This window comes from Rattus norvegicus, chromosome X (assembly GCF_036323735.1).
Source record: "Rattus norvegicus strain BN/NHsdMcwi chromosome X, GRCr8, whole genome shotgun sequence".
Lineage (NCBI taxonomy): Eukaryota > Metazoa > Chordata > Mammalia > Rodentia > Muridae > Rattus > Rattus norvegicus.
In genome coordinates, this window is record NC_086039.1 from 18,727,132 (window position 1) to 18,751,888 (window position 24,757).

General features: G+C 42.7%; 1 protein-coding gene across 3 annotated transcripts in view; it reads right to left on the minus strand.

Moving 5' to 3' along the window:
* The window catches only part of Shroom4 (shroom family member 4), a 211,295-nt gene extending 189,761 nt beyond the window's left edge, over positions 1 to 21,534 (minus strand). Inside the window, exon 1 of one of the 3 annotated variants that reach the window (XM_039099796.2) lies at positions 21,359 to 21,534. Coding sequence is in view for 1 of the 3 variants with exons in the window: in NM_001191730.1 (NP_001178659.1) it covers positions 21,268 to 21,384 (117 nt within the window). In the remaining 2 variants the exon portion in view is untranslated. Of the gene's footprint in view, positions 1 to 6,801; positions 8,390 to 21,267 lie in introns of those variants that run through there. The other 2 variants (XM_017602065.3, NM_001191730.1) reach the window with 2 other exon arrangements.
* Between the last annotated feature and the right edge of the window lie 3,223 nt (positions 21,535 to 24,757).

Below are 24,757 nucleotides of genomic sequence, written 5' to 3' on the forward strand. Positions count from 1 at the left end.
ACTACAAAACAACAGTAGTTAAAATGCAATGGTAGCAGCATAAAAGCAGCCATGCACAGACAGCAATGAACCAATATAGAAGCTCAGAGATAAACCCTTGCTTCTGGTTTACAGCGGTGAACTAATTTAGAAGCCCAGAAACAAAATCTTGTTCTTTGACAATGGTATCAAAAAGACACGTTGAAGAAATGAAAGTTTCCTCTCTCAAGTGGGGCATGAAAAACTATAAATCTTCTGCATAATGAAAGTAACAGAACAAAAGGGCAGTGAACAGAATGGGGAAGAATATGTGCAAACGCTTTCTCTGTTATGGGATTAATATCCAAAATATATATGGAACTTAACTGCAAGTAGCTTGATTTGAAACGATCCAAACTCAGATGCATAGTAAAAGTAAAGTTCCAGGCCAGTGTGAGCAACAACTAAGATCTTTTCTCATTAAAAAAAAAACAAAAACAAAACAAAAAAAAAAAAACAAAACAAAAAAAAAAAAAAAACATGGGCTATGATCTGGAGAGATGGCTCAGTGGTTAAGAGCACTGACTGCTCTTCCAGAGGTCCTGAGTTCAATTCCCAGCAACCACATGGTGGCTCACAACCATCTGTAATGGGATCTTCTTCTGGTGTGTCTGAAGACTGTGACACTGTTCTCACATACATAAAATAAATCTTTAAAAGGGGATGGGGCTAGCTGGGCAGTGATAGCACAAACTTTTAATCTCAGCACTCAGGAGGCAGAGGCAGGAGGTTCTCTGTGAGTTCAAGGCCAGTCTAGTCTACAGAGTGAGTTCTAGCACAGCCAGGGCTATACAGAGAAACTCTGTCCCCATCCCCACCCCACCCCACGCACACAGGCTAAGAATATGAGTAGACATTATTTCTCCAAAGAAGATATACGAGCATATGAAAACATGGAGGAGATGGCTAACATAGTCTAAAAGATAGAAAATAAGCACTGGTGGGAAAATAGAGAAGCCAGAGCACTTGTACACGGTGAGACAGAATGCGAAGTGGAACACAACACGGTGCTATTCGCATGGACCATGAGTAAAAATGAGCCAGAAATCCAGCTCTCAGGTGTTAATTTGAAGAACTTAAACCAAGACCTTGAAAGAGATATTTGCTTCCCCATGTTCACTACAGCGCTATTCACAATAAACTGGATGTGGAAACAATGTAAATGTTCATCAATGTCTATACAAATAAGGAGAATTTAATGCACTACATAATTGGAATGTTTTTCTGAAAGAAATTGATATAGATGACTATGGGGGAACTAATCATCCAGTCACAGAAGAAGAAATGCTATGTGATTTCATTGGCACAAGGTATCTAAAATAGCCCAAGTTAGAGGAATAGTATATCATGGTGGGTGCCAGGGATGGGGATGGGCATGAGAAGCCTTGGTTCCATGAGTCCGATATTGTAACTATATATAATGAATACCTTTCTGGAGATCCTCGATACATGATGCCTGTTGTTTATATATTCTCCACTTAAATTTGTTTATGGTATAGATCTTAAGTGCTCTTATTGTAATAAAAAGTTAGATGAATGTAAAATTTACCAAGACATATGAATATTGCCATGGTTTGGATCTTAAGTATCCCCCAAAGGCCTATGTGCTAAAGAATTATTACCTGGTTTGATGCTATTAGAAGGTGGTGAAAACTTTAAGAGGTAGGTAGGGTCTGGTGGGAGGTCCTTATACCTTTGAAGGGATGCCAAAAAGGGTTATAGGAACCTGGTCTCTTTTACTTTCTCTCATTCTACCCCTCCCCTCTCTCCTTCTTCTACAGTCAGACAAAACACACACACACACACACACACACACACACACACACACACACACACACACATATCCTGGCCATGAGATGAATGGATTTGATCCAACAAGAGTTACTTCTGTGGTGTGCCATCATTGGGTTAAAGCAACAAGACCAACGAATCATGGATTAAACTCCTAAAACTGCGACCAAAATGAATATTTTCTTTCTGCAATCTCATTTTCTCACCCATTTCTTACAAAAGCTGATTACCACAAATACACTTTCTGAATTGAAAAATGTAAAAAGTATAGATTGAAAAACACCGGTGTCCTTAGTTTGTACTGAAAAGGATTGTAACCAGAAGGCACAATCCAGTCTTGAAGAGGCAACTATGTATAATGACTCACAGACCCTTTTAATACAGAATACTGTTAGTTAAAAACATACTGGGTCATAATAACTGCATATTAATATATACTTCAGTAACTAGTATCACCTGTTTGGAGAAATGGATTCAGGGTTCAGCTGAATGAAAATAAAGAGGGTCACCAGCTCTGGCTGTCTTGGATGGTGAAATAAAGATGGGCTACCTGATCCTAAACCTTTCAATAGTTAAAAAATAATCTTTGAGCTTTTCTACTCCAGACGGTAGAGGAAAAACCAGAATGTGTGGTTCCCATATGGTTCAGTAATAATCACAACCAGTCCCTTAAAGAGCCTGATGAAATATGTAAAGGGAGAAGAAAGGGGGGCTTGTGAAAATTGCCCAGGGTAGGGTGGGGTGAGGTTGACAAAACCATGGATCCAGAGAAAGAAATCAAGAGGACAATTTTACTCTGCTGGATCGAAGCAAACACCCTTAAGTACATTACTTATATTCATATAAAATACCAGCCAATACATCAACAGGAATGTTTAAGGACCCACTAGTGATTTATGGTTAATACTTAATGATTTGGAATGCTGCAACTGGAACTACTTAAATATTTCTTGACTTCTGAAATACAATTAAACTGGTACATACAGGGAATTAACAGTAGCATCATGATCCTTTTACAGAAGGATATGTTACCAATTGAATTGGCCTGTCTGTCTGTCTGGGGAGCAAAGCATGTTTTTGACTAAGACACTAGATAAGCATATCTCATTGAACCAAAGAGACTGGTCAACTTCACAAGAAGCCATTTACAAAATACACATGGGAAGCCACAGTCACTATGAAATTATGCATGTGTGGGAGAGAAACATGGAAACGAGAAAGATAAAGGATGAAAAGAGTAGGAGAGGAAAAATTCTGTAGGATGCGGAATTTTAAAGGTTTTTTTTTGCATAAAAGAAAAGAAGTTTACTTCTCTAAAAGATATCACCACACCACTCCGCACATCTTTATATCTGCCGGTTTGCCTATCTTTGTCTCTATCTTTGTCCCTCTAGTCTGTAGGTTGAATAAAAAAAATCTATACTTTCAAAAACACAGCATTTTTATCCGTTTCTGTAAAGAGTCGTAATAAATGTTAAGAGCAAGGGAGAGAAAAGATCAGAGTGCAGATAAACAGCGCAATAAAACATTTCCTTTTTCTATCGTTCCTCATTTAGCTCTGGGTATATAGGCCCTGGGTTCCACCTCTGGTACCATAAAAAAAATCCTTTATTAAATACAAAAAGGATTGAAAAAGAACACGGTGAGCATCTGAAGAGAAGTAGAGAAAGCAGGAGTTAGTGGAAGGAAGAATCAAATGATGGCTAGAATACAAGAAGTCTGGTTTGGGATGGCCTCACAGTAGGTTGAATTTTGTTAGGCAGGTAGGATTAGAAATGTATTTGAGGTACTATGATGAGCAGAGCATTCAGCGTGTCCTAGGAATTGCGAGCTATCACATGTGGGCCATATACATTGCAATGACTATGGGAAAGACTAATCAGGTATTGTGAAGGCAGATCAACAGGCATCTGTTTGCATTAGAAAATGTATAGAAACTGTAGCTACATAACAACCCAAAGCCCTGGCTTGTTCTAGAATGCTTCTTGTTAGTGGGAGCATGCAAGAGGAACACAGCCGAGCAAAATTGGAATGCTAAAAATGTTCAGACAGGGGTCAGTGTGGCTGGCCTTCCTCTGAGACTTTTCTATGCGAGTTGATTTAGGTATCAATTCTAGGAAGAATGTAATTCCAGCAAGCACTAAAGAGAAAGAAAAGGTGTGGCCGCAGTAGGAGGCTGAAATACACTATTTCAACAATTTCTGAAGGAAACATCCAAAGGTAGGAAGAACTTCAGAGATCAACCTCTGAGTTCAGCTTCCATGTACAGACAGGGGTTGCCAAATGTCTCAAATACAGGAAATGACCTCTAGGATACATTTAAAAGGGGTGAGACTGGAAGCAGAGAAGCTAGCCTGCAGTCCAAGAGTCCAGACAGAAGGTAACAAGGGCTTGAGGGAGGGTGGGAGGAGCGAGAACTGAAAGGGCTATTGAAGGAAGAAAGACCTGACAGGATGTGATAATTAACCTGATACAGGGATGAGTAAGTGGTGACTCCAAGATTTCAATCTAAGCGAGTGGGAGGTGAGGAGGCCAAGGACTACAGCACTTCTGCAAGAAGACAATAACAAGTTCCATTTTAGACATTACGGCGAGGGGAAAGAAAAGAAATAATAATATTCAAGCAAACATTGCCCACCAGATAACTGAAAAGGGATTTGGGAGTCATGAGATTTCTTCACTGAGTAATTCTAAAAGTACAAACTAATTAATGGTAACTTTAGGATGGACACAGCTGGGGGCAGGGGGGTGGCACAGAGACACAGAGACAAGCATGTAGGGACTGAACTCTGATTCTTGATTCATACAGAGGAGTAGTGTGAAAACAGTGAGAGGGTGGAGAAACAAGGCCATTCAGTGCCACAGAAACCATGCTGGCAATAGGATTTGGGGGACAACCAAGTCCATATAGTGCAATGGAAACAATACAAAGGGTAAATGACATTAAGGGTTGGTTAAACAATTACAGATAATAGCTGTTTTTAAATGGAGGGTAGATCTCTGTATACTGATACTGAAAGACCTCCAGTATGTGCAAGTGGAAAAAGAGGCACAGAAGACAGTTTCAAAATGTTCCCTTTTGTGGAAGAAGCAAAAGGATATATATATATGTATATATGTATATATGTGTCGATATATGTTTATGTGTATATGTAGGTATGTAACATTTGCCTGGGGATATAGAGAGATACTATGAAAAGGCACAATAAAAATAAATTCAGTCGGAGAAAATAAAACAGAGATTTGGGAGCAGGAAATTCTTCCTTGCCTGCCTTTTCATGGTAAGCAGTGTTCAAGCAATGTGGAAGGAAAACAAGAATGGAGTCTGAGGAAATGTCAGGAAAGTTGGCCTTCACACAGACGTCAGTTAGTCACACTGGAAAGGAATAAAGACAACATGGGCAAGAAGAAAATGGAATCACTGAACACACACACATGCATACGAGCCCACACAGGGAATATAGAGAATTGATAGCAGTTGCCTCTGAGAAGAAAACGTAGGTGGTTTAGGGACAGGGATGAAGTAATATATGTCTGCTTATACATTGTTAATTTTGGTCCCTGAACACTTATCACACTTCTCACTCCTCTAAGATAACAATTTAAACTGCCTCGGTAAGAAGACATGGAAGGAAGAGGAAGGAAACAGGCAAAGGAAGGAGGCTACGAGGAGGCTACCAGTCATTTTAAATTTGTTGGAAAAGATAGAAAAGGTTGAATTAAAAAAAAGAACCTGAGAGGGCCCAAGAACGCCAAACCCAGTGTTGCAGTGTTATTTCCTAACTCCGTTCCCACTTTGAAAAACACCAGGAGCACACTGGGAAGAACAGGAAATCACACAAAGAGAAAAATCAAAATTTGAATACTGAGCCTATTAACTAGTTGAAGTTTGACAAGGTAATGAAAACTTTCTGTCCCCATGTCTTTATCTTAGAAAAGAAACATTACTAAATATCTCTGTATACTACCACACACACATACACACACAGACACACATACACACACAGACACAGACACAGACACACAGACATACACACACACAGCCTAAGTGCCTAATTTGTACCTTAAATGAGCTTCCCAGGAAAGCTTTGAAATGTCTGGTCTGTGAAACTCAACTTTGTCCGATGTTTCAATGCAAGCGACAGTCTTACCATAGTGAACAGTGGGATCAGAAAGGTAGTATGACGTATAAAAATGGATTCTCTAGGGGCTGGGGATTTAGCTCAGTGGTAGAGCGCTTACCTAGGAAGCGCAAGGCCCTGGGTTCGGTCCCCAGCTCCGAAAAAAAAGAACCAAAAAAAAAAAAAATGGATTCTCTGGAAAATAAAACTTTAGGTAACACAAGACAAGCATGTGATTTGGAGTGGATTAAAGGTAGGTTCAGATACTAGCTTTCCTTTGCTTTACCTGAAGAACAACGCTTTGCCTCGCTGGACCTCACTTTTTTTTTTCATCTGTATGACTTAATTCATTGTAGGGATGATGTTATAATGAATATGCATGCACAATTTCAAGAACACAAAAGATACTTAACGGAAACTTTGATCATCCCCACCCAGAGTTAAGACTCCCAAGCGCATAAAAACTGCTATGCCAATTTCCTATTGTGCGTTTCTATTCCCTTGCCCTTTCAAACCAGCCTTCACTCCATAAAAGCACATCAGCTAGCCCTTTGATTTTTCAAGCACCTATGAGGTCACCCAAAGAATTCTCTCCTGCCCTTTGAACCTTTAATTCCTTCTTAAATGATTTACTGGCTGTCTGGCCTCTAAATGACCATGCTAACAGCAATGTTCTTCCTATCCGAGGCTCTGGCCCTTTGATAACTAAGGTGCCCCCAAGATGGGGTTTACCATCCTTACATCCTTAGAGAGATACGTTTTCAAGAAAATGTAGAAGGAATATTATCCAAATCTTCCCCCAATGTACACAACTATTCAATCATTTCTTAGTTAAGAATGCCTCTAATTATTCATACTTTTTCATACTTACAAGAGATTCTAATCAGGATATATCCTTTCTGGGGTCCCGAGACAAACCAGCTCTGAGTCCACGGCCGTAAAACACGCTCTGCTGCAGTAGACTGGGCAGTAGCAAACTAAGCACTCCTGGTGTCACCGTGCTATCCCTGAGTATTTGAATACTGATTCTTAACCTGTCCCCTTAGTGACCTAAGATAACCTGACCGTCATACAGACGAGCACCAATGACATTAAGCCTCATTAGTCAGTTCCTTTTTTCCTTTCTTGGCGTTCTCAGCTTTGAGTGAAACAGTGAGAAAAGGAATGTCATGGTCAAATAACGAAGACACTTAAGGCATTATGTATAAATACCAGACAGTGACTCACAACCAAGGCCAGTGAAATAGAACACGTTTGGGCTTGTTTAAGCAAAAGAAACAAAACACACACATACACACACACACACACACACACACACACACACACACACGCACACACACTGATTTAAAGTCTTCGAATTTCAGCTGAAGAAATGAAGTGCTTGAATCAAGCACAAAAGTCACTATACCCTCTCTGAATTCACACAGAGTAACCAGCAGAATGACTGTTGTGTTACAGTCTCACAGCAATACTTGCCTACATTTTCACTCCCCAATGCCAGCCTGCAGAATACAGCTTACATATGCAGCAAGCCAAGCAGCCTAGAGAAACCCTCATCCCCCACTACTGTCACCCCTCTTCACATCTCAGGTTGCACTGTTGCACTGGAGGGGTCCTTCCTAACTTCCTCTACCATCATTATCATCACATGTTCCCTCCATACAAAGCTAACATGAGGATTTGAGGTTCACCACAGTTTCTAAGGGAAGTTGGTCATTCCACCTGGAGCCATCTGGGGATGAGAATGATCAAAGGGTGGAAAACCACTTGAGAAAGCAAATTCATTATGGTAGTTGTTCCTCCAAGCGGAAGCCCCATTTTACTATTCCAGTTTTTTCTAGATCTTCTTTCAAAGCTGCCTTTCTCCATCTGAGTTCACCATCTCATGCCTCTCTTTTGAGTTGGGAGTGATACCAATAATACTTTTTACTCAGATTAAGACTTCTAGGTTTTGTCTTGAGGTTGGGTCTGTGAATTAACAGGGTGGGGTGGGAGAAGCTTCTGAAAAGCTCTCAGTTTAGAGGAAAGGAAAAATGATATACCATTTCTTCTTGTCCAGTAGTAACAGTTGACTTGGTTGCTAGAATCTCAGCCTCCGAGCTCCCAACAGAACAGGAAGTAAAAGATGAAGCGAAGAGAAAGAGAGACAGGCAAAAGAAAGGGGAAAAGAAGACCTAGCATAGGGCAAAACTTGATTGTCAGGAGCCTGTTCCAGATCACCATCACTTACAGGCTTAAAGTAGAGTTCAGCCTTAAATTAGGACTACAACCTAGGGTTATGGGAGATAGAAGTACCTTACCTGGGTCTTAGCAGTGGAAATTAACTCTCCCTGGTTCTGCCCTTCATTCCTTTGCTTTTTATTAGGGGCTGGAAAGGGAGTCTGTAACTCAAACCCTGCAGCTGAACAGGGCTAAGAGCCAAAACCTTCCTTAAGCAGATCCAGTATGTACAGAGCCTGAGCACATTTCTCAAGCCAAGGGCACGGAGAAAGCACGAAAATTATATATTGAGCCCTTTACATCTAGAAGAGGAAAGTTAGCCTCCCACCCCAGCTCACACAGCAGAGCAGTCAGCAAGCTAGCTCTTGTAAGAGCCTAGCACTCAAGCAATCTCTGCCACACCAAAAAATGTCTCCCCCAGCAGCTAGGTATTTGAATGGATTTCAAATATAAATTACAAGTTATTTTACCTGGTGAGAGAAAGGAGGCAAACTAAAGAACCTACATGCGCATTAACCTTAGAGCAAACAGTGTTGTTTTAGCTACAAAGAGCTAGGAATGGGTTTAGACCAATTTCCACAGTACGGGCATTTTTACAAAGTTCTGCATTTAGTTTCATAAGGTGGAGAAAAGTAGATGCTGTTGCACAAAGTAGTAATGAGGTAGAAACTCGATTCATGAAGGATGGGAAGTAGAAGAGATAGGATGGTCCTCAAATTGACAGGTACATCTACACACAAATTGACTCTAAGGCATTCTATTAAGTATAAAGATAAAGAACATCAGTGCTACAGGTAATCACTCCAAACTTGTACAAATTTCAATGATAAAATATTTCCCCAGCCAGATTTACAGCACAAGAGGTTGTAAGATGAATCCCCATCTCCTCTTTATTTTTAGGGTGGTAAAGACAAAACCTAGGCAATGAAATCCCACATGGAAGTTGAACAATATTTTTAAAGGTCGTATTAAAGAACACTTATTATTCCAAAATCATAAACAATAATATTTACAGATTAATATTAGCTCATGCCAGGCAGAGAGGAGAATACTTCTACCAATCAAAATGGAACAGAAACTTGAAACTCCTGTGGTTTGAGGTTTGCCTCACAAGCTACCACATTTTATTTTACATATACAGAAAACAATCCTTAAACATCTTGGCAAAGTCAACTGATATTTTTTAGAAGCCTCAATCCATTTTATCATGTCCATCTGAGGTTTGGATTTTTTTTTGTTTACTTGCTTTTTTTCCTAGAACTCCAGCTAGCAACACCTCTACTGACTAGGCATCCTGCAGATCCAAACAAACTAACCTAAACTTTGTCTGTTTGCTAACCAGACAAAGCCAGGGATGCTCATTAAATCACAAAGCAGGCCAGTTTCCTAAGTCTTTGGGGCATAGGATAGTCTGGCAATTAACTGATTTACAGAACAATCAATAGATTAGAAAATTGTGTGTTGACAACAGTATTCCTAACAGAATGACTTGCTATTTCAATTGATTGAACCCCTAAGTAAGCAGATATAAACAAACCTCTTTGTGTTTGTCCCCACCTGCCTACTACTCCCCAGCTTGATTGTCCCATAAGAAGTATCAGAAGACCAAAACCAAAGTACAAACTGCTTCCCCTGTCAATCCCCATCTTCTACATTTGAAATAGAGGCATCAGCTCCCATACCTATTAACTTCTGCTTCATTCTTTTAGTGGTATATATTGTCACTAACCCCTGGTTACCTGACATCTAACACACTCTCAGCACATTACCATATTGCTCCAAAAGGTCTCTTCTGATCAATCAGTCACTTTAGGTCTCTCCTCAGACATGCAGTTATGTGACTGGGACTATACTGGATGCCTAGTTTAAATACAGTAATTCTGCCTGCATCTTTTAAGGCATTCATCCAATCAGAACAAACTCTCTTCTACCACCCAAGACTGCCTAAGTACCATGCATGTACCCCTCAGGTCCAGCTTCAATTTTTACTTTTCCCACAAAGCTCCCAACATTGAACCATGAACAAATCTTATTAGATTTTATTCTATGGTCTCAGCATCCAAAGGTTTTTGTTCCCTAGACATACAGTAGTTATGTACATAAATAAACTTCAATAAACATGTCATCTCTTTGAGAATCCAAAGATCAGGTCTACTCTGGTGGTCATGTCATGAATTCTGTGGTTTAGGAGTAGGAACTCTGCAAAGTGCTCCACAAATCTGTGCTCTGATGTGCAGATTAGTTAACTGGTTCATTGGCTGATTGGCTGATTGATTCATAGATTGGAGTCTTAATTGAGAGTTTTTAGGACAACCAAACAAGGTTTAACACAGCCCTTTAAAGCTCCAGCTATTTAGACATGGGGCAAAAATCTTGTCTACCTCGGGCAGTTGTAGACATCACATTAAAATTGTCCTGTCATTTCATGCACATTTGCCAACTTCAAACATTTTATTATTTAACAAGAATTTCAGCTTAATAAGGATACCTAGGATATTCTATTTCCTTCTTCAATCACATATGCCAGTGGTATTTATATGAAGTAAAGGAGAAAGAAATCACCTCTATTGGAATAACCATACAAGTTCATTTCATTTTACTGTTGAGATTATAATTTAAATATATTCCCCGCTTCAGCCCTTCCATATACCACTCCCTGCTCTCAAATTCCTGGCTTCTTTTTCTACTTCTTATTATTGGATCATACAAATTTGACAATTTTCATTTGATAATTATAAAACCTAGACACAACAAGGAAACTGACTTACTTAAAAGGCTCACAGATGAGGGGCAGCCATTAAGACTAAGATTCTGATCTTCTGAAGGCTACAGATATAGCTGTAGCTCAGAAGAGAACTGTTCTTGACAAAAAACAGGCCTGGGATATGACTCAGTTTGTAGATTGATTGACTGATCCCTTAGCATGCCCCAAGCCCTAGGTTCTATCCCTAGCACTTCCAGGAGACAGACAGACAGACAGACAGACAGACAGACAGACACAGACACACACACACACACACACACACACACACACACACACACACGAAAAAAACCCACAAAACACTTCCGGTCTTTTGAATCCTAGCACGATCACCTTGCCTTGATTCAAGATCTAAAACACAAACTTGCCTTTGACCCTAACCCCTGAGGTATAATTATTGACATTACTAGTTTCTTCATTAAATTTTATTTCTCATTCCTCTTCTTTCTCCCATCCAATTCTCCTTATTTTTAAGATATATAGGTGTGACATTGTAAAAAGAAACCGAGACTTGGGATAAGCCAGACGTTTGAATGCCAGAGGTTTAGCTCAGCGGCGGAGCTTTTCCTAGCATATACGAAGGCCTGAGTTCTGTCCACAGCACTGCGAAAAATCAAAATAAATGATTAAAATTAAAATAATATTGTGGTGGCACTGTGGACTGAAACTACACCTCTGCCTCCAGAATTAAGTTTCAATGCCAGCTCTCCCACTTAGCATAGAATTTCAAATCTTTCCCTTAACTTCTCTTGGGTCTTAATCCCTTCATTTGCATAACTGAGACATCAATATCCCCCTCAGAGACCTACTATAAATATTAAAGGAAAACACATGCAAAGTACCTGAAACAGACTTATTTGCCACTCCAGGTTCTCAAGGTTTGTGATCCCCACCCCACCCCCTTGTGTAGGCTCTGACCACCCTTTGCATCCAACAGATTGCTAAACTCCAGTCCAAACTTCTGGTCCTCCACTCTAAATATCTGGAAGTATCCAGATCCTTGCCTGATCCATGTTTCAGCCTATGGTCTTGACCTTTCTTAATTAACAATTTAAATTAAGAAAGCCCCAATGTCACAGTCAATTTCTCCAAAGAACATGAGTCAGGTCTGACACACACTCACAGCTCTGTAGTCAAAACATCATCACTCATACTTTCAATTAGAGAGAGAGGCCATTAAAAGCTACTTGCCTGTGGAAGTTTGGGGAGAAGGGACTTTTCCTTAAACCCACACACACACACACACACACACACACACACACACACACACACACACACACAAATAGAAATGGAGAACAGTAAGACAGCCCAACAAAGACAAGGCTTTAGCTTGTCATGGTATCATAAGCAAAGATAAGACTGTAGCCATGAGTATCTAACCCTTTTCCTGAATGACTAGTCAAACCAGCTTTACTTCTAGCTCTACCTCCAACCCCCTCTTCTCAAAAGAAAGATCAGTTTCTGATAGACCATGAAAGGCAATAAATATAGGAGAACCATTCAAAACTTTCCTGCCGGGGGGCTTATGGAAAAAGAAAACCAAAACAGCTAGAAATCGGTTGGGTGGTGTTAGAATGAGGGCCAGAAGATACCTCAAAGAATCTGTTCTTCAGTGGGCTTAACCCTTGGTCCTGTCAGATCAATTCTACCTCCCACATTCTTTAGAGAGGTAACAGTAAAAGATTTGAGTGAAAGTTAACAGACCATGCCCGTCTCTGAGAACACACCAGGAAATAGCCACTTCTGTAAAGATAGGAAACAGCAGTGTGGAGAAACGTGGTGTTCTGTAAGAGCTGTCTGCTGTCACATTGCCACAGCCAGAACAAGAAAGGACTCTCAAGCCCTTCCATAAAGTAGAAACTTCCTGGAAGTTCTACCAAAAAAAAAAAAAAAAAAAAGAGGATGGCACAAAGAGATGAAAGGAACACGCCAAGATTACTCAGGAGATTGCTAAGTATCTCCAAGTAACGGAAGGTGGCAAAAGACTTGTCCTTAATTCAGACAGGACAGAGAAAGATGAAGTGTGAGGAATCTTCCCTCTGTTTCTACTTTAACTTACTGAACTATTTTCTAACTTACTGGCTTCAATTAGCCCTTACCAGAGCATCCTGAGCCCCGACAGACAAAGCTGCTGTAGCAAAGTAGAAGTGCTCAGTGTAACCAAAGGGGGAAAATGGGTTCTGGATAGCCGGCAGGGCAGCCAACGGACAAAGAAACAAAGAGCCAATGGCACTTGAGTGAGAGTCCAAAATGGAGGCCTTAAACAACCAGTGCTTGTGGCTACAGGCTTGAAATCGAGGACTGGACATGAAATAAAGATAGGTAGTGGATGGATGGATGGATGGATGGATGGATGGATGGATGGATGAAAAATGAGTCTCTTCCTCTGAATAAGGAAGTACTAATTCTGTCCCAGAGCATAGGCACAGACTTATACTGAAAGAGGAGGGCGTGGAAGTGAAGAGTCATGGGAGGGGTTAGAAATTACTTTGAGAGCTCAAGTCATCTTGATCCTTGCCACTTCGGTGCCCCAGCAGGATGGCTCTGCCCAAATAAACATGCCAGTGAGGTGTGTGGAAGAAACAGATCATCTCTTGCAAAACTAATATACACGGCAATGTTTCCACTCGCCTATTTGCTCTGAAGGTGGCTAAGGGACATGAGGAGACAAAGTTTACTTCATCCTGGTCCTTGGAACATAATCTTTAGCGAGGAGAAATTGTACTCAAATTTACTGATCAACAACTTAATTAAAGAATGTCAGTAATAAATATTTTAGTGAGTACCAGGAAACAAAATATTTGGTTTTATAGATGCCAAGTGAAAGTGATCTCATTATCAACACACCCAGAATAAAACAGTTGGAAGATAACTCACAGGTAAACCTATAGCTCAGTTACCATGGAGATCTAACACACATCTGGTCCCAGTAGTGAGGATATGAGTACATCAAGCACTGATGGCAACAGAAATCCCAAAGTTGCTTAGAGCTGTGTACTAGAACTCTCTAGAGTACTTTTCTGTAACTTATAGATGAATTGTTTTCCAAGAATACACTGTGTAAGTAAGCATCTTGGAGTTCTGAATACCATTTCTTACAAAAAACATTATTCAGTATGATTATGTTGAATAATTTCATTGCTCATCCACTATGGATTAAATAGGATTCTCTAGAATTGTTCTGAGTGAGCCTAACAACTATTGTCAAGTGTCAGTGTGGACATGTTCTCTGGACTTCAATTTCCCTTCCCTTAGAAACCTAGGGCTTCAACAATGAAAATTAAGCCCTGCTCCAATCTCCTCCCTGGTCTAGACTTTTGGGGTAAAAAAAGGCATTTCCCAGATCAGATGATAAGTGGGGAAATATGGAGAGATACATTTTTAAAAGCCTGTGAATGCAAGACCTCCAGCATGAGTGACTTCTGTGGCTATTCCAAGTCTAAACAGAAAACCCCAAAACCCCAGACCCTAGAAACCCAGAGTTGCAAGAAACACTGCAATCAGTGCAATATATATTAATACACACATGTTTGTATATGTGTATATGTGTATGTGTATGTGTGCATGTATATAAGAGACTACTTACATATCACATATGACATATGGTTGGTATTTTCAATTTTGAAATTGATTACTTTCCCTAGAAGGGAAGTTCAGAGAGGTTAAAAAACTGGAATTCTGATTCTGACAACATTTATTAAATACCACTTCCTACTCTGTTAACAGTGTCTTTGTTTAGACATATACACTCTATGAAGGCAAGTCCTAAGCCCTGCCCCCCCCCTCTGTCATCTTCCCTGGAGTGTCTTTCTCACAGCTGCTGTGGGCTAGGAGCAAGGGGAATTCCATGTAAATAGTAGGAGATGAAAAGTGTCACTGAAAAATTTATTATTTGTGGCTAGGAGGATGGCTCAGTAGAAAAAGTGTTGTGTAACCATAAGGAGCCAAGTTCAGATCCCTAGCACCCACAAAGAAGCCAGGTATGGTGGTGCATACCTATAACCCAAACACTGGGGTGGGGTCAGGGATAGGCAGGTCCCAGATAATCAAAAGTCTAGTAGCACAGACAATGAAAGTTCTAGGTTCAAAGAACCGGTTTCAAAAAATATAGTGGGAAGCAACAGAGGAAGACATCTAACATCTGCCTCTGACCAACACACACACACACACACACACACACACACACACACACACACACACACACACTTCGTCATATGGCTTTCCTGTGTGCTTATTTAAAGACCTTGGACAACTATGGATTTCTAGCAGCACAGTATTTCCTTCAACTATCAGACATGGTCACAGAGCCTTCTTATGACATTGGCACCAGAGAAACAGAGCCATCTTTGGCTATATCTTCTTTTGAAAACACTTATTTTGTTTTATGAGTGTGTGCAAGCATGCACAGGAGCACATGTGCATACAGGAGCCTGAGGAGGTCAGAAGGGCAACAGACCTGGACCTGCTTTACATTTGGGCTGCCATGTACATAATGAAAATCAAACCAAGGTCATCTGCAGGAGCTAAGCCCCTTTAGCTGCTGAGCCGCCTTCAGATGTGTGTTTTTAAAGAATGGTCTGTAGCTGGATACAATTCTCAGCACAAAAAAAGGTCTCACTTAAATTTTGTAATTTTCTCCAGGAGATGGCTATATTGTGTGTGGGCTCCATAACTAAAGAGAGCCTCAAGGAGTAGGGATGAGAGATGTAGCCCAGCGGAAGAGCACTTGTCTACCATGCTCAATGTCCTAGCTTTGAGATTGAGCACCAGAAATTTGAAGAGGGGAGGGGAAAGAACAATGAACAAGATGTAGTGAATCCAGAGTGGAGGGAGGAACCTCAGATCTCCTAAGAGTTGAGAAGGCACATAAATTTGATTTTTGAAAGTACAGAAGGAAAGGCTAAATCACAGACCCCCCCATAAGGAAAAGTTAAGGGAGCACATCTTTTTTTTTTAACTCTCAAGGGTTTTTCTAAAACAGAGGAAGCACCATTGTTCTGTGTGGTCCAAGATTGCTTAGCCCCATGGATGAGAGGCAAAGAGAAATGTTTGCAACTCAATATAGATAAAAACTCTCCACAGATTAAACCTGACAACAGTGAAGTAGGCAGGCTTGAATATACACATGATCCCCCTTGACCAGAGGAGAACATAATCAGAGACCCTCCACAACAGGTTCTTTAAGTGACCTTAAACCAAGTGACTTCCAGTGACTCTGAGACTGTTTCTAGGTCCCAACCAAGAGCAGCAGCAATACAGCAGCCCTTAGTTAAGCCTGCCCTTTGGCACAGGGGGCAGTGGGCACTGAGAGCACACCTTCCTGTAATCTCTGCTGTTCTTCATTAACTGCTCCCAGATGGGTCAGCACATTTTCCTCTGGTTTGGAAGAAGCCTAACCATAAACACAATCATGTTCTCTCATGATAATTACCCCATAACTAGTAGTCTCTGTCCGAAACTGTCTTTTTCTCTTTAAAGAAATTCCTGGGGAGTGTTCTGGGAGAAGCAAGGGAGAAATGCTTTAACTATTTAAAGAACAATGCTCAAGTGTCTTCCAGCTGGAGTTAAAAGTATTGTCTTTGAGGTTTTAGAGAAGAGAAACTGTACAAAAGGCATGGACCCTTTTCCTTCACGGAACAAACATGGTTATTAACAGGGTACTAGGTATATATGACAGAGCTAAAATCCCATGTATGCAAATTATTTAAGACAGGGCCTAAAATTCTATGTATGCAAAGGGTTAGCCAAGCTTTGTGAGACATACCATATAGCCTTTTTGTTTTACCCCCCTCTTATATCCTTAGATAGATTCCTATTCCATGCTGTGTCCTTTCTGGAAGAAGACAGAAGTCATGAAACTGAAGAAGGTGTCTTTGTGGATTCTAGTGGGAAAGATCAGGGATGGATTCATATAAGTAATCAGGCTGCATTCATCTTCTATTAACATACCCTGCAAAAATACCTTTGGGACTGCCAGGTCCTTGACTAGGCCTGAGGGTGGGGCTAGGTCTGACCTATAATGCAGCTGGAAGGACTTGAAAGCTACATCATTGCTCGAACAACCTCTACATCCAACATGAACTCAAAAGTCACAGCCAAATTTACTTCCAGTCACAAGGAAACATCAATCTGATCATTCGGCTGCCTTTTAAAGTTTCAACTGCTTTTTTTTTTATGTTTAGAACTAAGATCAGCATGAGAGGGCACTGGAGCTGACAAAGAACTTAAAGAGCAGGTCCTGCCTTTCTATAAGGTCAAGGATAGCAAAGGGGTTACCACATCCATTCTCACATCCTCTGTGATAATGGAGATGGGACAGGTAGACCGACTATCACTCTGTAAATAGTGACTTAGAGCTAGCAGGGGTAAACATGACAGAGGAATATTTGTGTACATTCCATAGGCTTTCTCCTTCAGCCTATGCTCCAACTCCGCCCTACTTTGTTAGAGAACAGTGACTAGCTCCCACTTGCCTCACTGTGCCAAATTGAGACACCTACCAAAAACAGGCCAGAAAAGAGCAAATATGTGGGTGGGGTAAGCACAGGGTTCTGGCCTGTCCTTTTTACCCTAGTTATCCGCTTCCTTTCCCTGAATCCTGACCACCAGTCCCACCCTTTCTTTTCCATGTTCGGGGCACATTTTTAAGAACTGACATTACACAGGAACCTTAGGCTGCTGTTCTGTTTTTCTGTCCTTCTGTGTCTCCCATGCCCCCATACCCACACACACTGCTCCAGTCTCTGAGGCCTCCAAGAGGTCCTATATGATACAGATTCATTGGTGCCAGAACTTTGCAAAGGCTCACTCCCCCGCCCCAGAAGAATCATTTTATGCAGGGAGTCAACTCCATGAATGACTATAGACAAGGCCACTACACTAAAACAGACACATCTGACTTGAAGACAATCCCCATTTCATTCAGACAATACCTGTCCTGATCTAGTATGAGAAGCTAGCCAAAGAAATGAATAATTTTAAGGTCATGTGACCACTCCCTCGTGGTCATTTTCTTATGACTTCAGTAGTACTAATGTCACATATGGAAAAACCACAAGCTTCTCCCTAAAACCTGTGGTAATCAATAGAATAATGCTGTTTAACATATTGTCCCTTTTTTTGCCACTTGATTATCAACGCATAGCTATACAAGTCTCCATAAATCAGGCAGCTGAATTGTACACATCCAGGAAACCATATTAGCTAGTTCCACTGAAGATTGTCCCAACCTGACCATTTCCTGGTCTTAAAATGAAAAGTTAGTTTTCCTATTCCTAAGCTGTCTCCTCCTACTGATCACCTTTTCTCAAATGTCTCCATCACCCTGGCTATACCTTTCCCAAGCAGGTACAGCATATCAGCCTGAACTCTAACTATGTTTGGATTTCCCCAGAAGCAAAGGAGGTCTGCTGCCATTTTGCATTGTGACTCTTAGCTCATCTGTCTTTCACAAGCCTAAGTTATTTAGTTACCAAAAGAGTCTCCCCCTTCCACCCTTGAGCTCAGACTTCATTAGCATATACCTAAAACACAGTGGTTATAGATGACTTCTCAACATGGAAAGCATTACTGGCGTTAGAGGCCAGTTAGAATAGATATAGCCCTGAAAGTTATTAGTCAATGCTCCCTCGCATGTTGTAGTACTACCAGAAGAATCAAGATATTCTCTAGGCCACCAAAAATAAAAAGGCTGACAGTCCACCACACAACAGACTGAAGCAAGCTACTCAACGCACCACAGAGTCAGTTTCCCTATCAGCTTCTCTGTCGCCTTCCCTGACTCTCACAGTGTGGCTGGGATAGGATAAGAGAGTATGAGGTAAGAAGCATACTGTATGATAGCATGCAAAAGAAACGGCCATCTTCCTTACTCACTATATAGCAGTTCCGGTGAAAAGAATGTCAGGGTTATGACGATTCACTACCAAACCATCATAGCGCCATTTAAAGACTGCCCACTTCCAATTCATTTTAGATCTAGGGATGCCCAGGTCCAGGAAAGTGAAGGGATATTCCCAGGATTCCACAGCAAAGACTGACAAGGCAAGAGTTAGAATCCAGAGGGTTGTTGGTTTGTTTGTTTTTTATTTCCCAATTCATTTCAATTTCTAGTCCATCCCCACTGGTCACTTAAAAACCTACTTGTGGGGAGAGAGCTATATTGTCCTGAAGCATAAGAAGAAACACACTAAGATAGAACAATGAAATATCCCAAATAGTTATCTCGTGAAGAAGGAGGAGGGAGAGGAGGAAGAGGAGGGAGAGGAGGAAGAGGAGGGAGAGGAGGAAGAGGAGGAGGCTACAAGCATTACACTGAAAAACTAAAATACCTTTGTGATGTCCCAGCCAACCCATTTATACCTGGCTTTTACTCCTGCACACCCATACATACAATAATGAATCTTTATATAATAGGAGCCAAGTGTGCATTCAGCAGAAAGGCAATCATTAAAAGGCACCCTGCCTCTCCACACACGAGGCACTTCCTTAGCAGTGTGGCCAAGAAAACCCTCATATATCCTCAAATAATCCCCCAGCCAGACCACAAATTGCTGGCTGCCCCATACTTAGTAACACCCCCTGCCATGCTCCTATGGGCTCACAAAATAATTCAGGACCACAGCAACAAGCACTGTCAGAGGGCCTGGCAGGTTGGGGCAGCCTGGACAAAGCTGTAGAAATGACCTCTCCAGGGTCTAGGCAGACTGGAAATTCTGTGGGCAGCCTGAGGAGGAAAAGAAAGGGGGAGCTGCCAGACTGAGGGCTGTATATCCTATTGTGACCTTGGTGGAAAGAGAGGGGATGAGTTTGATTAGAAGAAATTCTTCAAGGCTAAGATCCCCCTCTCCAAAGGGGCTATTTAATAGGGTGTTGTTGCTGTTGTTGTTGTTGTTGTTGTTGTTGTCTGTCTGTCTGTCTGTCTGTTTTTTAAAAAGTGGTTTGCTCCAGAGAATACCAAAGGAAGGGTGTTAAAGGGCAGGATGTGAGGGTAGATCACAAAATCATCTACCTCAATCTGGTTATGCTGGTTGAAGATCGCCTGGTTTGGGAAGGCTAAAGATTCTCTCGAGGTCCCTGTCAATCCCCTCAAAATGTTGCCTCAATACACCTCAGACAGTCAGAACTGACTGGTTCACACGTGGGCAACACGTTGCCCCAACACCTTAAAGATACCTACACAAGTTAGCTAGGAAGCCATTCCAATGCATGGAGAAAGTAACATAGATTGTTATGGCGGGGGAGGGCAGTAACTTTCAGAGCCCAGCTGCTCTGTTAACATGGGAAACAAAAAGAATCCCTATAGCTACATTTGTTACTTTAAAAAGCTAGAGCATTCCACCACCCCCAGTCCAAATCTCCATCTACAATCTCAACTGCCTTCCCCGTGCATTGGAATGGCTCGCTAACTGAGTTTGTAAGAGAAACAAGAAAAGTGGGTTAAAGTTCATGAAGTCCCTCCACCTGGCAATCTTGTGCTCCAAGGTGAGCAGTCTTACAAGTCACTCTTCCCAGTAACGACTCCAATAGTCCCCCATCCTCCACCCTCACTCGCACTGGAGACGCCTGGGTTTGGAGGTTCCAGAGCTCTTGGGAGTGCTTCTCTCCCCTGGCCTCTAGCTGCAACTTGGTTCCAGCTGATCACAGGCTCTTAAATCAAAGCAACCCTAGTGGCCGCTTCAGCACAGCTGTGCTCCATGGCACAAAAGTTCCCTCCACACTTCGCAGCGTGCAAGAAATCTCGCTGGCGCGGGGCAGGAGGGAGGGAAAGGGGCCGAGGGGGAACCGGCAGCAGCAACGCCCCAGCTCTGAAAGAGCGTGTGTGCGTCCGGCTGTGGGAAGAGAGGCTGCGGAAAGCCAGCGATGCCTCATCACCAGCTCTGCGTCAGACCCTAGCCCAGCAACCTGCCTCGGGCAGGACAGCCCGAGGGAGAGCCGGGAGAGCCAGTCCCGAGCCCCCCGCCCCCCGCCCGTGCCCTCAGCCCCTCACTGTCCTGCCCAGCTCAGGGGCCTCCAAGTCAAGGAGAACCCCCAGCAGCCGCCATTTCCTGCAGCCCACACTGAGGTGAGTGGCCTCCTCGCCGTGGGGGGAGCGAGGCTGCCCCGGTGCCCCGTGAGTGTGACTGCACGCAAAGCTCCTGCGGGGGCCGGGGGCCGGGCGCCTCGGGTCCCATCCTCCAGCCACACACTTCCCTGCAGTCTGCTCCGGCGGCAGGACCCCCTCCGTGTGGCTGCAGCCCCTCGGGCTCCGGCCGGCCAAGTCGCAAAGTGGGGCTGAGGCCCGCACCCCGCGCACTCTGCGCACCCGCTAGCCCATTCAAAGTTGGACGCCGTGAGGAGCGAGCCACCGCTCCTTACCTTCGACACCGTGAGCGGCTCGCAGTGCTCCAAGCCCCCCTTCAGGGTGAAGCCCCAGGGCGCCCCCCCTTGCAGCTGCACCGGGACGTACTGGAAGGACCCCGGCCGGTTCTCCATCCTCGGCTCGGCTGGGCAGGCGCCGCCGGGCTCCTTTTCCGCGGGGGCTACGGAGCCTCCGCCCCCAGCAGCTCAGCCACCATCGTCCTCCAGCGCCGCGCCGCGCCGCGCCGCCCCGCTCCGCCTACTCTCCCGGCTGGAGACGCTCAGGCAGCTAGTGAGCTCTAGGAGGAAATGACACGGAGCTGGAGAGAGGGGGGAGAGGGAGGGGTAAGGAGAAGGGGGAAAAAGAAAAGAAGGAAAGAGAGGCGGAGGGATGGTGCTTAATGGACAAGAAAACGGAGCAATGGGGAGGGGCAGGCACTGGGACCTCGCCTATAGGATCGCTGAGGAGTGGGAGCTAGGCGAGGCCTCACATCAATTGTTACATTGTTTCATTCAAGTAGGCCCCCTCTTTGGTCCTCCTCTTTACTGCGGAGCTACCCGCCCCTCCTTCAGCCCGAGCAAACCGAGGTGAAAGTCAGTGTGCATGGGCCCTCGTGGCCGAGTGCACTTTTCTGATTAGAGCCTTCATGTCTCTCTGACTGCCTTTTTCTCCTGAGGGTGCTGAGAGCCAGGTCCTGGGATGTGGGGGAAGGAGGAAGGGGGCGATTACAAGGCTACTAATCTGTGGACCTTGCCTACAGGAGTGGAAAGTGAAATACACCCAGGACCAGCAAACACAGTGGGGTTGTGCATGTAGGCTACTTCATGCACACACTAGTTGTATGGAGTCATTATTGAACATTGCCTAGGAGCATGGTTTAAATAAGGGAGAACTGAGGATGGCCCCTGAACAGGCGCAGCCACAAGCTAGCTCCCTACTGGTGTCTCTGGGAGTACTGTGATTGTGGGTGTGCCTGTCATCTGTGGGTCCTGACATTGCCTTGCACTTGCTGCATGAGATGGCCAACCCAGGGATCTACAAAGTTAGGACTAGCCAAAAACAAGAAAGAATATCCATTGATAAGCTGGCCGATTGATAATGTGCCTTTTGGATCAATTTACTTACACACTGGGTCTGAAACCTACCCAATCATCTGTTCTTGGTTGAGCCTGTTTCTCTGGCTCTTAGAATCGGCCTAACAGCTACAGAAACAGTCTTTAAGATCATCTGATGCTGAGTTCTCAGCCTTGACCTAAGCACTTTATCTCCCCTCTCAGGACATGTTTTCTCTGCAGCCACAAGTGGGAAGTGACTTTTTAAAGGGCTTCACACCAGCAGGGAAAGTGTTGACAAGACAAGGCTGAGTCAACAATACTTTCTTAACTTGGTCTTGCTTTTGAGTGTCCTTTCCCATGCCTTCATACTTCGTTGCTCATGACAGCAAACACTATCTGGTCCCTTCCTTCCATGGAAAACTTCCCATAATTCAGGTGTCCACTCTCTGCTCCCACTTCCTCATTGTGTCTTAAGCATCCTGCTGCCTGTCCTATGTCCCAGCATGCCAAGGAAATTGGTCATAATGGTAATTTGGATGTTTATAATCTGCCACGTGTCCTTAGAGACAATCCTACATAAGAAGCCATAATCGACCATTTACACAAACCTAAGAAAAACCATGATCATGTTACTAGAAATCAGAAAATGCCTTCTCAATTTGCTGATTCCTTTTTTAAATTTATTTTTGGCACTAAGGATAGAACCTAGGGCCTTGTTCATGACAAGCAAGTCTTAAGATAGATCCCTTTATCCCCTTATGGGATTAATGTTTTTTATAGTAGTGTCTTAATGTTTCCATTACTGCGAACAGACACCATGACCAAGGCAAGTCTTACAGGGACAACATTTAATTGGGGCTGGCTTATAGGTTCAGAGGTTCAGTCCAGTATCATCAAGGCAGGAACATAGCAGCATCCAGGAAGGCGTGGCTGAAAGTTCTACTTCTTCATCTGAAGGCTGTTAGGGAAGACTGGCTTCCAGGCAACTAGGTTGAGGGTCATAAAGTCCATACCCACAGTGACACACCTACTCCAACAAGACCACACCTACTCCAACAAGGCCCCACCTCCTAACAGTGTCCCTCCCTGGGCCAAGCATATCCAAATCATCACAACTAGAGACTGAAACAACTTGTGTGTGTGTGTGTGTGTGTGTGTGTATGTGTGTGTGTGTGTGTGTGTGTGTGTGTGTATACGCTGAGTAGTGAAACCAGTGCCTGTTAAGATTGTTAGACAATCAGTTTTATCACTGAACTACATCTTTAGCCCCAACTCCTGGGTTTTTAAGTTGTAGATCAACTGCGGCTGTAATGTATTTGCTCTATCTCACTTTGAAACTGAGCAACAGGTCTGACTGTAACTTAGTGCAACTGAGCAGTTAGCATGTTAAAATCTCCAAAGTTCAGTTCGCAGAATGTGTGATCCTACCCAAGAACTATCAGAATTTTGGGCCTGCAGGTATTTGTAAGCAGGAGACATACTTCTGAGCCCTGGCCTTGTCACTAATTAGAGAGGTGGCCTTGAACAAATCACTGAGCTAAGCCTTTGCCGTCTTATTTTCTTCATCTGTAAACTTTTGCTAACAAACTCTGACGTACCTGTCTCTGAGACCTATTGAGAGACTAAGATGAAATAATACATATGAAAACACTTTGAAGAAGAAAAAAAAGTAAAACTGCTCTTGACCTTAACATGAAACAAGGCACTGAGCTAGCCTTGAACTGAACTACTTGCCTTCCAAGCCATAATCCATAGGGCTGTTATGTTCCTCATCTTCTCTTTTTCATCATTAAAGAGGAAGATAAATCACTTCATTCTTTGCATAAATAACACAGAAATAGTAGACATATTATACATATATTGGAAATATCAGCTTTGCTTAAAAAATAAAAAATAGTGCTCCTCCCTTTTTACCCTAAAAAAAAAAAAGAAAGAAAGAAAAGGGCTCACTGTGTAAGAGAGAGCTGGACTTGAACTCACAGTTCTCCAGTACTGGAAAACCAAGTACATACCACCATGTCTGACAGGAGAAAACTGAACTCTAAGCTGGTTATGCCATTGGTTAGCAATGTGGTATTAACCAAGTCAGCTCTCTTTTCTGTAAAATTGTAAGGGTTGAGCTACTTGATTTCTTGGATTGCTCTGTAATTTGCAAACATGCATACATATACACACATATGCATATGTGAACAAAACCTTAGTGATGAAAATGAATCAAATGGGAATACTGCAAAAGAGAACAGTCATCATGTATTCTTACACACACAGTGGAAGCATACCACAGATGATGAATTCACTCAATGTTAAATTGCTTGTGGACAAAAAAAGTGGAAACTCTAATATGTGGGTAGACACAGAAAACTATATATCAACAGAGGAGTGATGACTGGTAATAACACATTTGCCTTGTAATTAAAGCAACTTGAAATAGATAATCTTACCCAGAGAAATT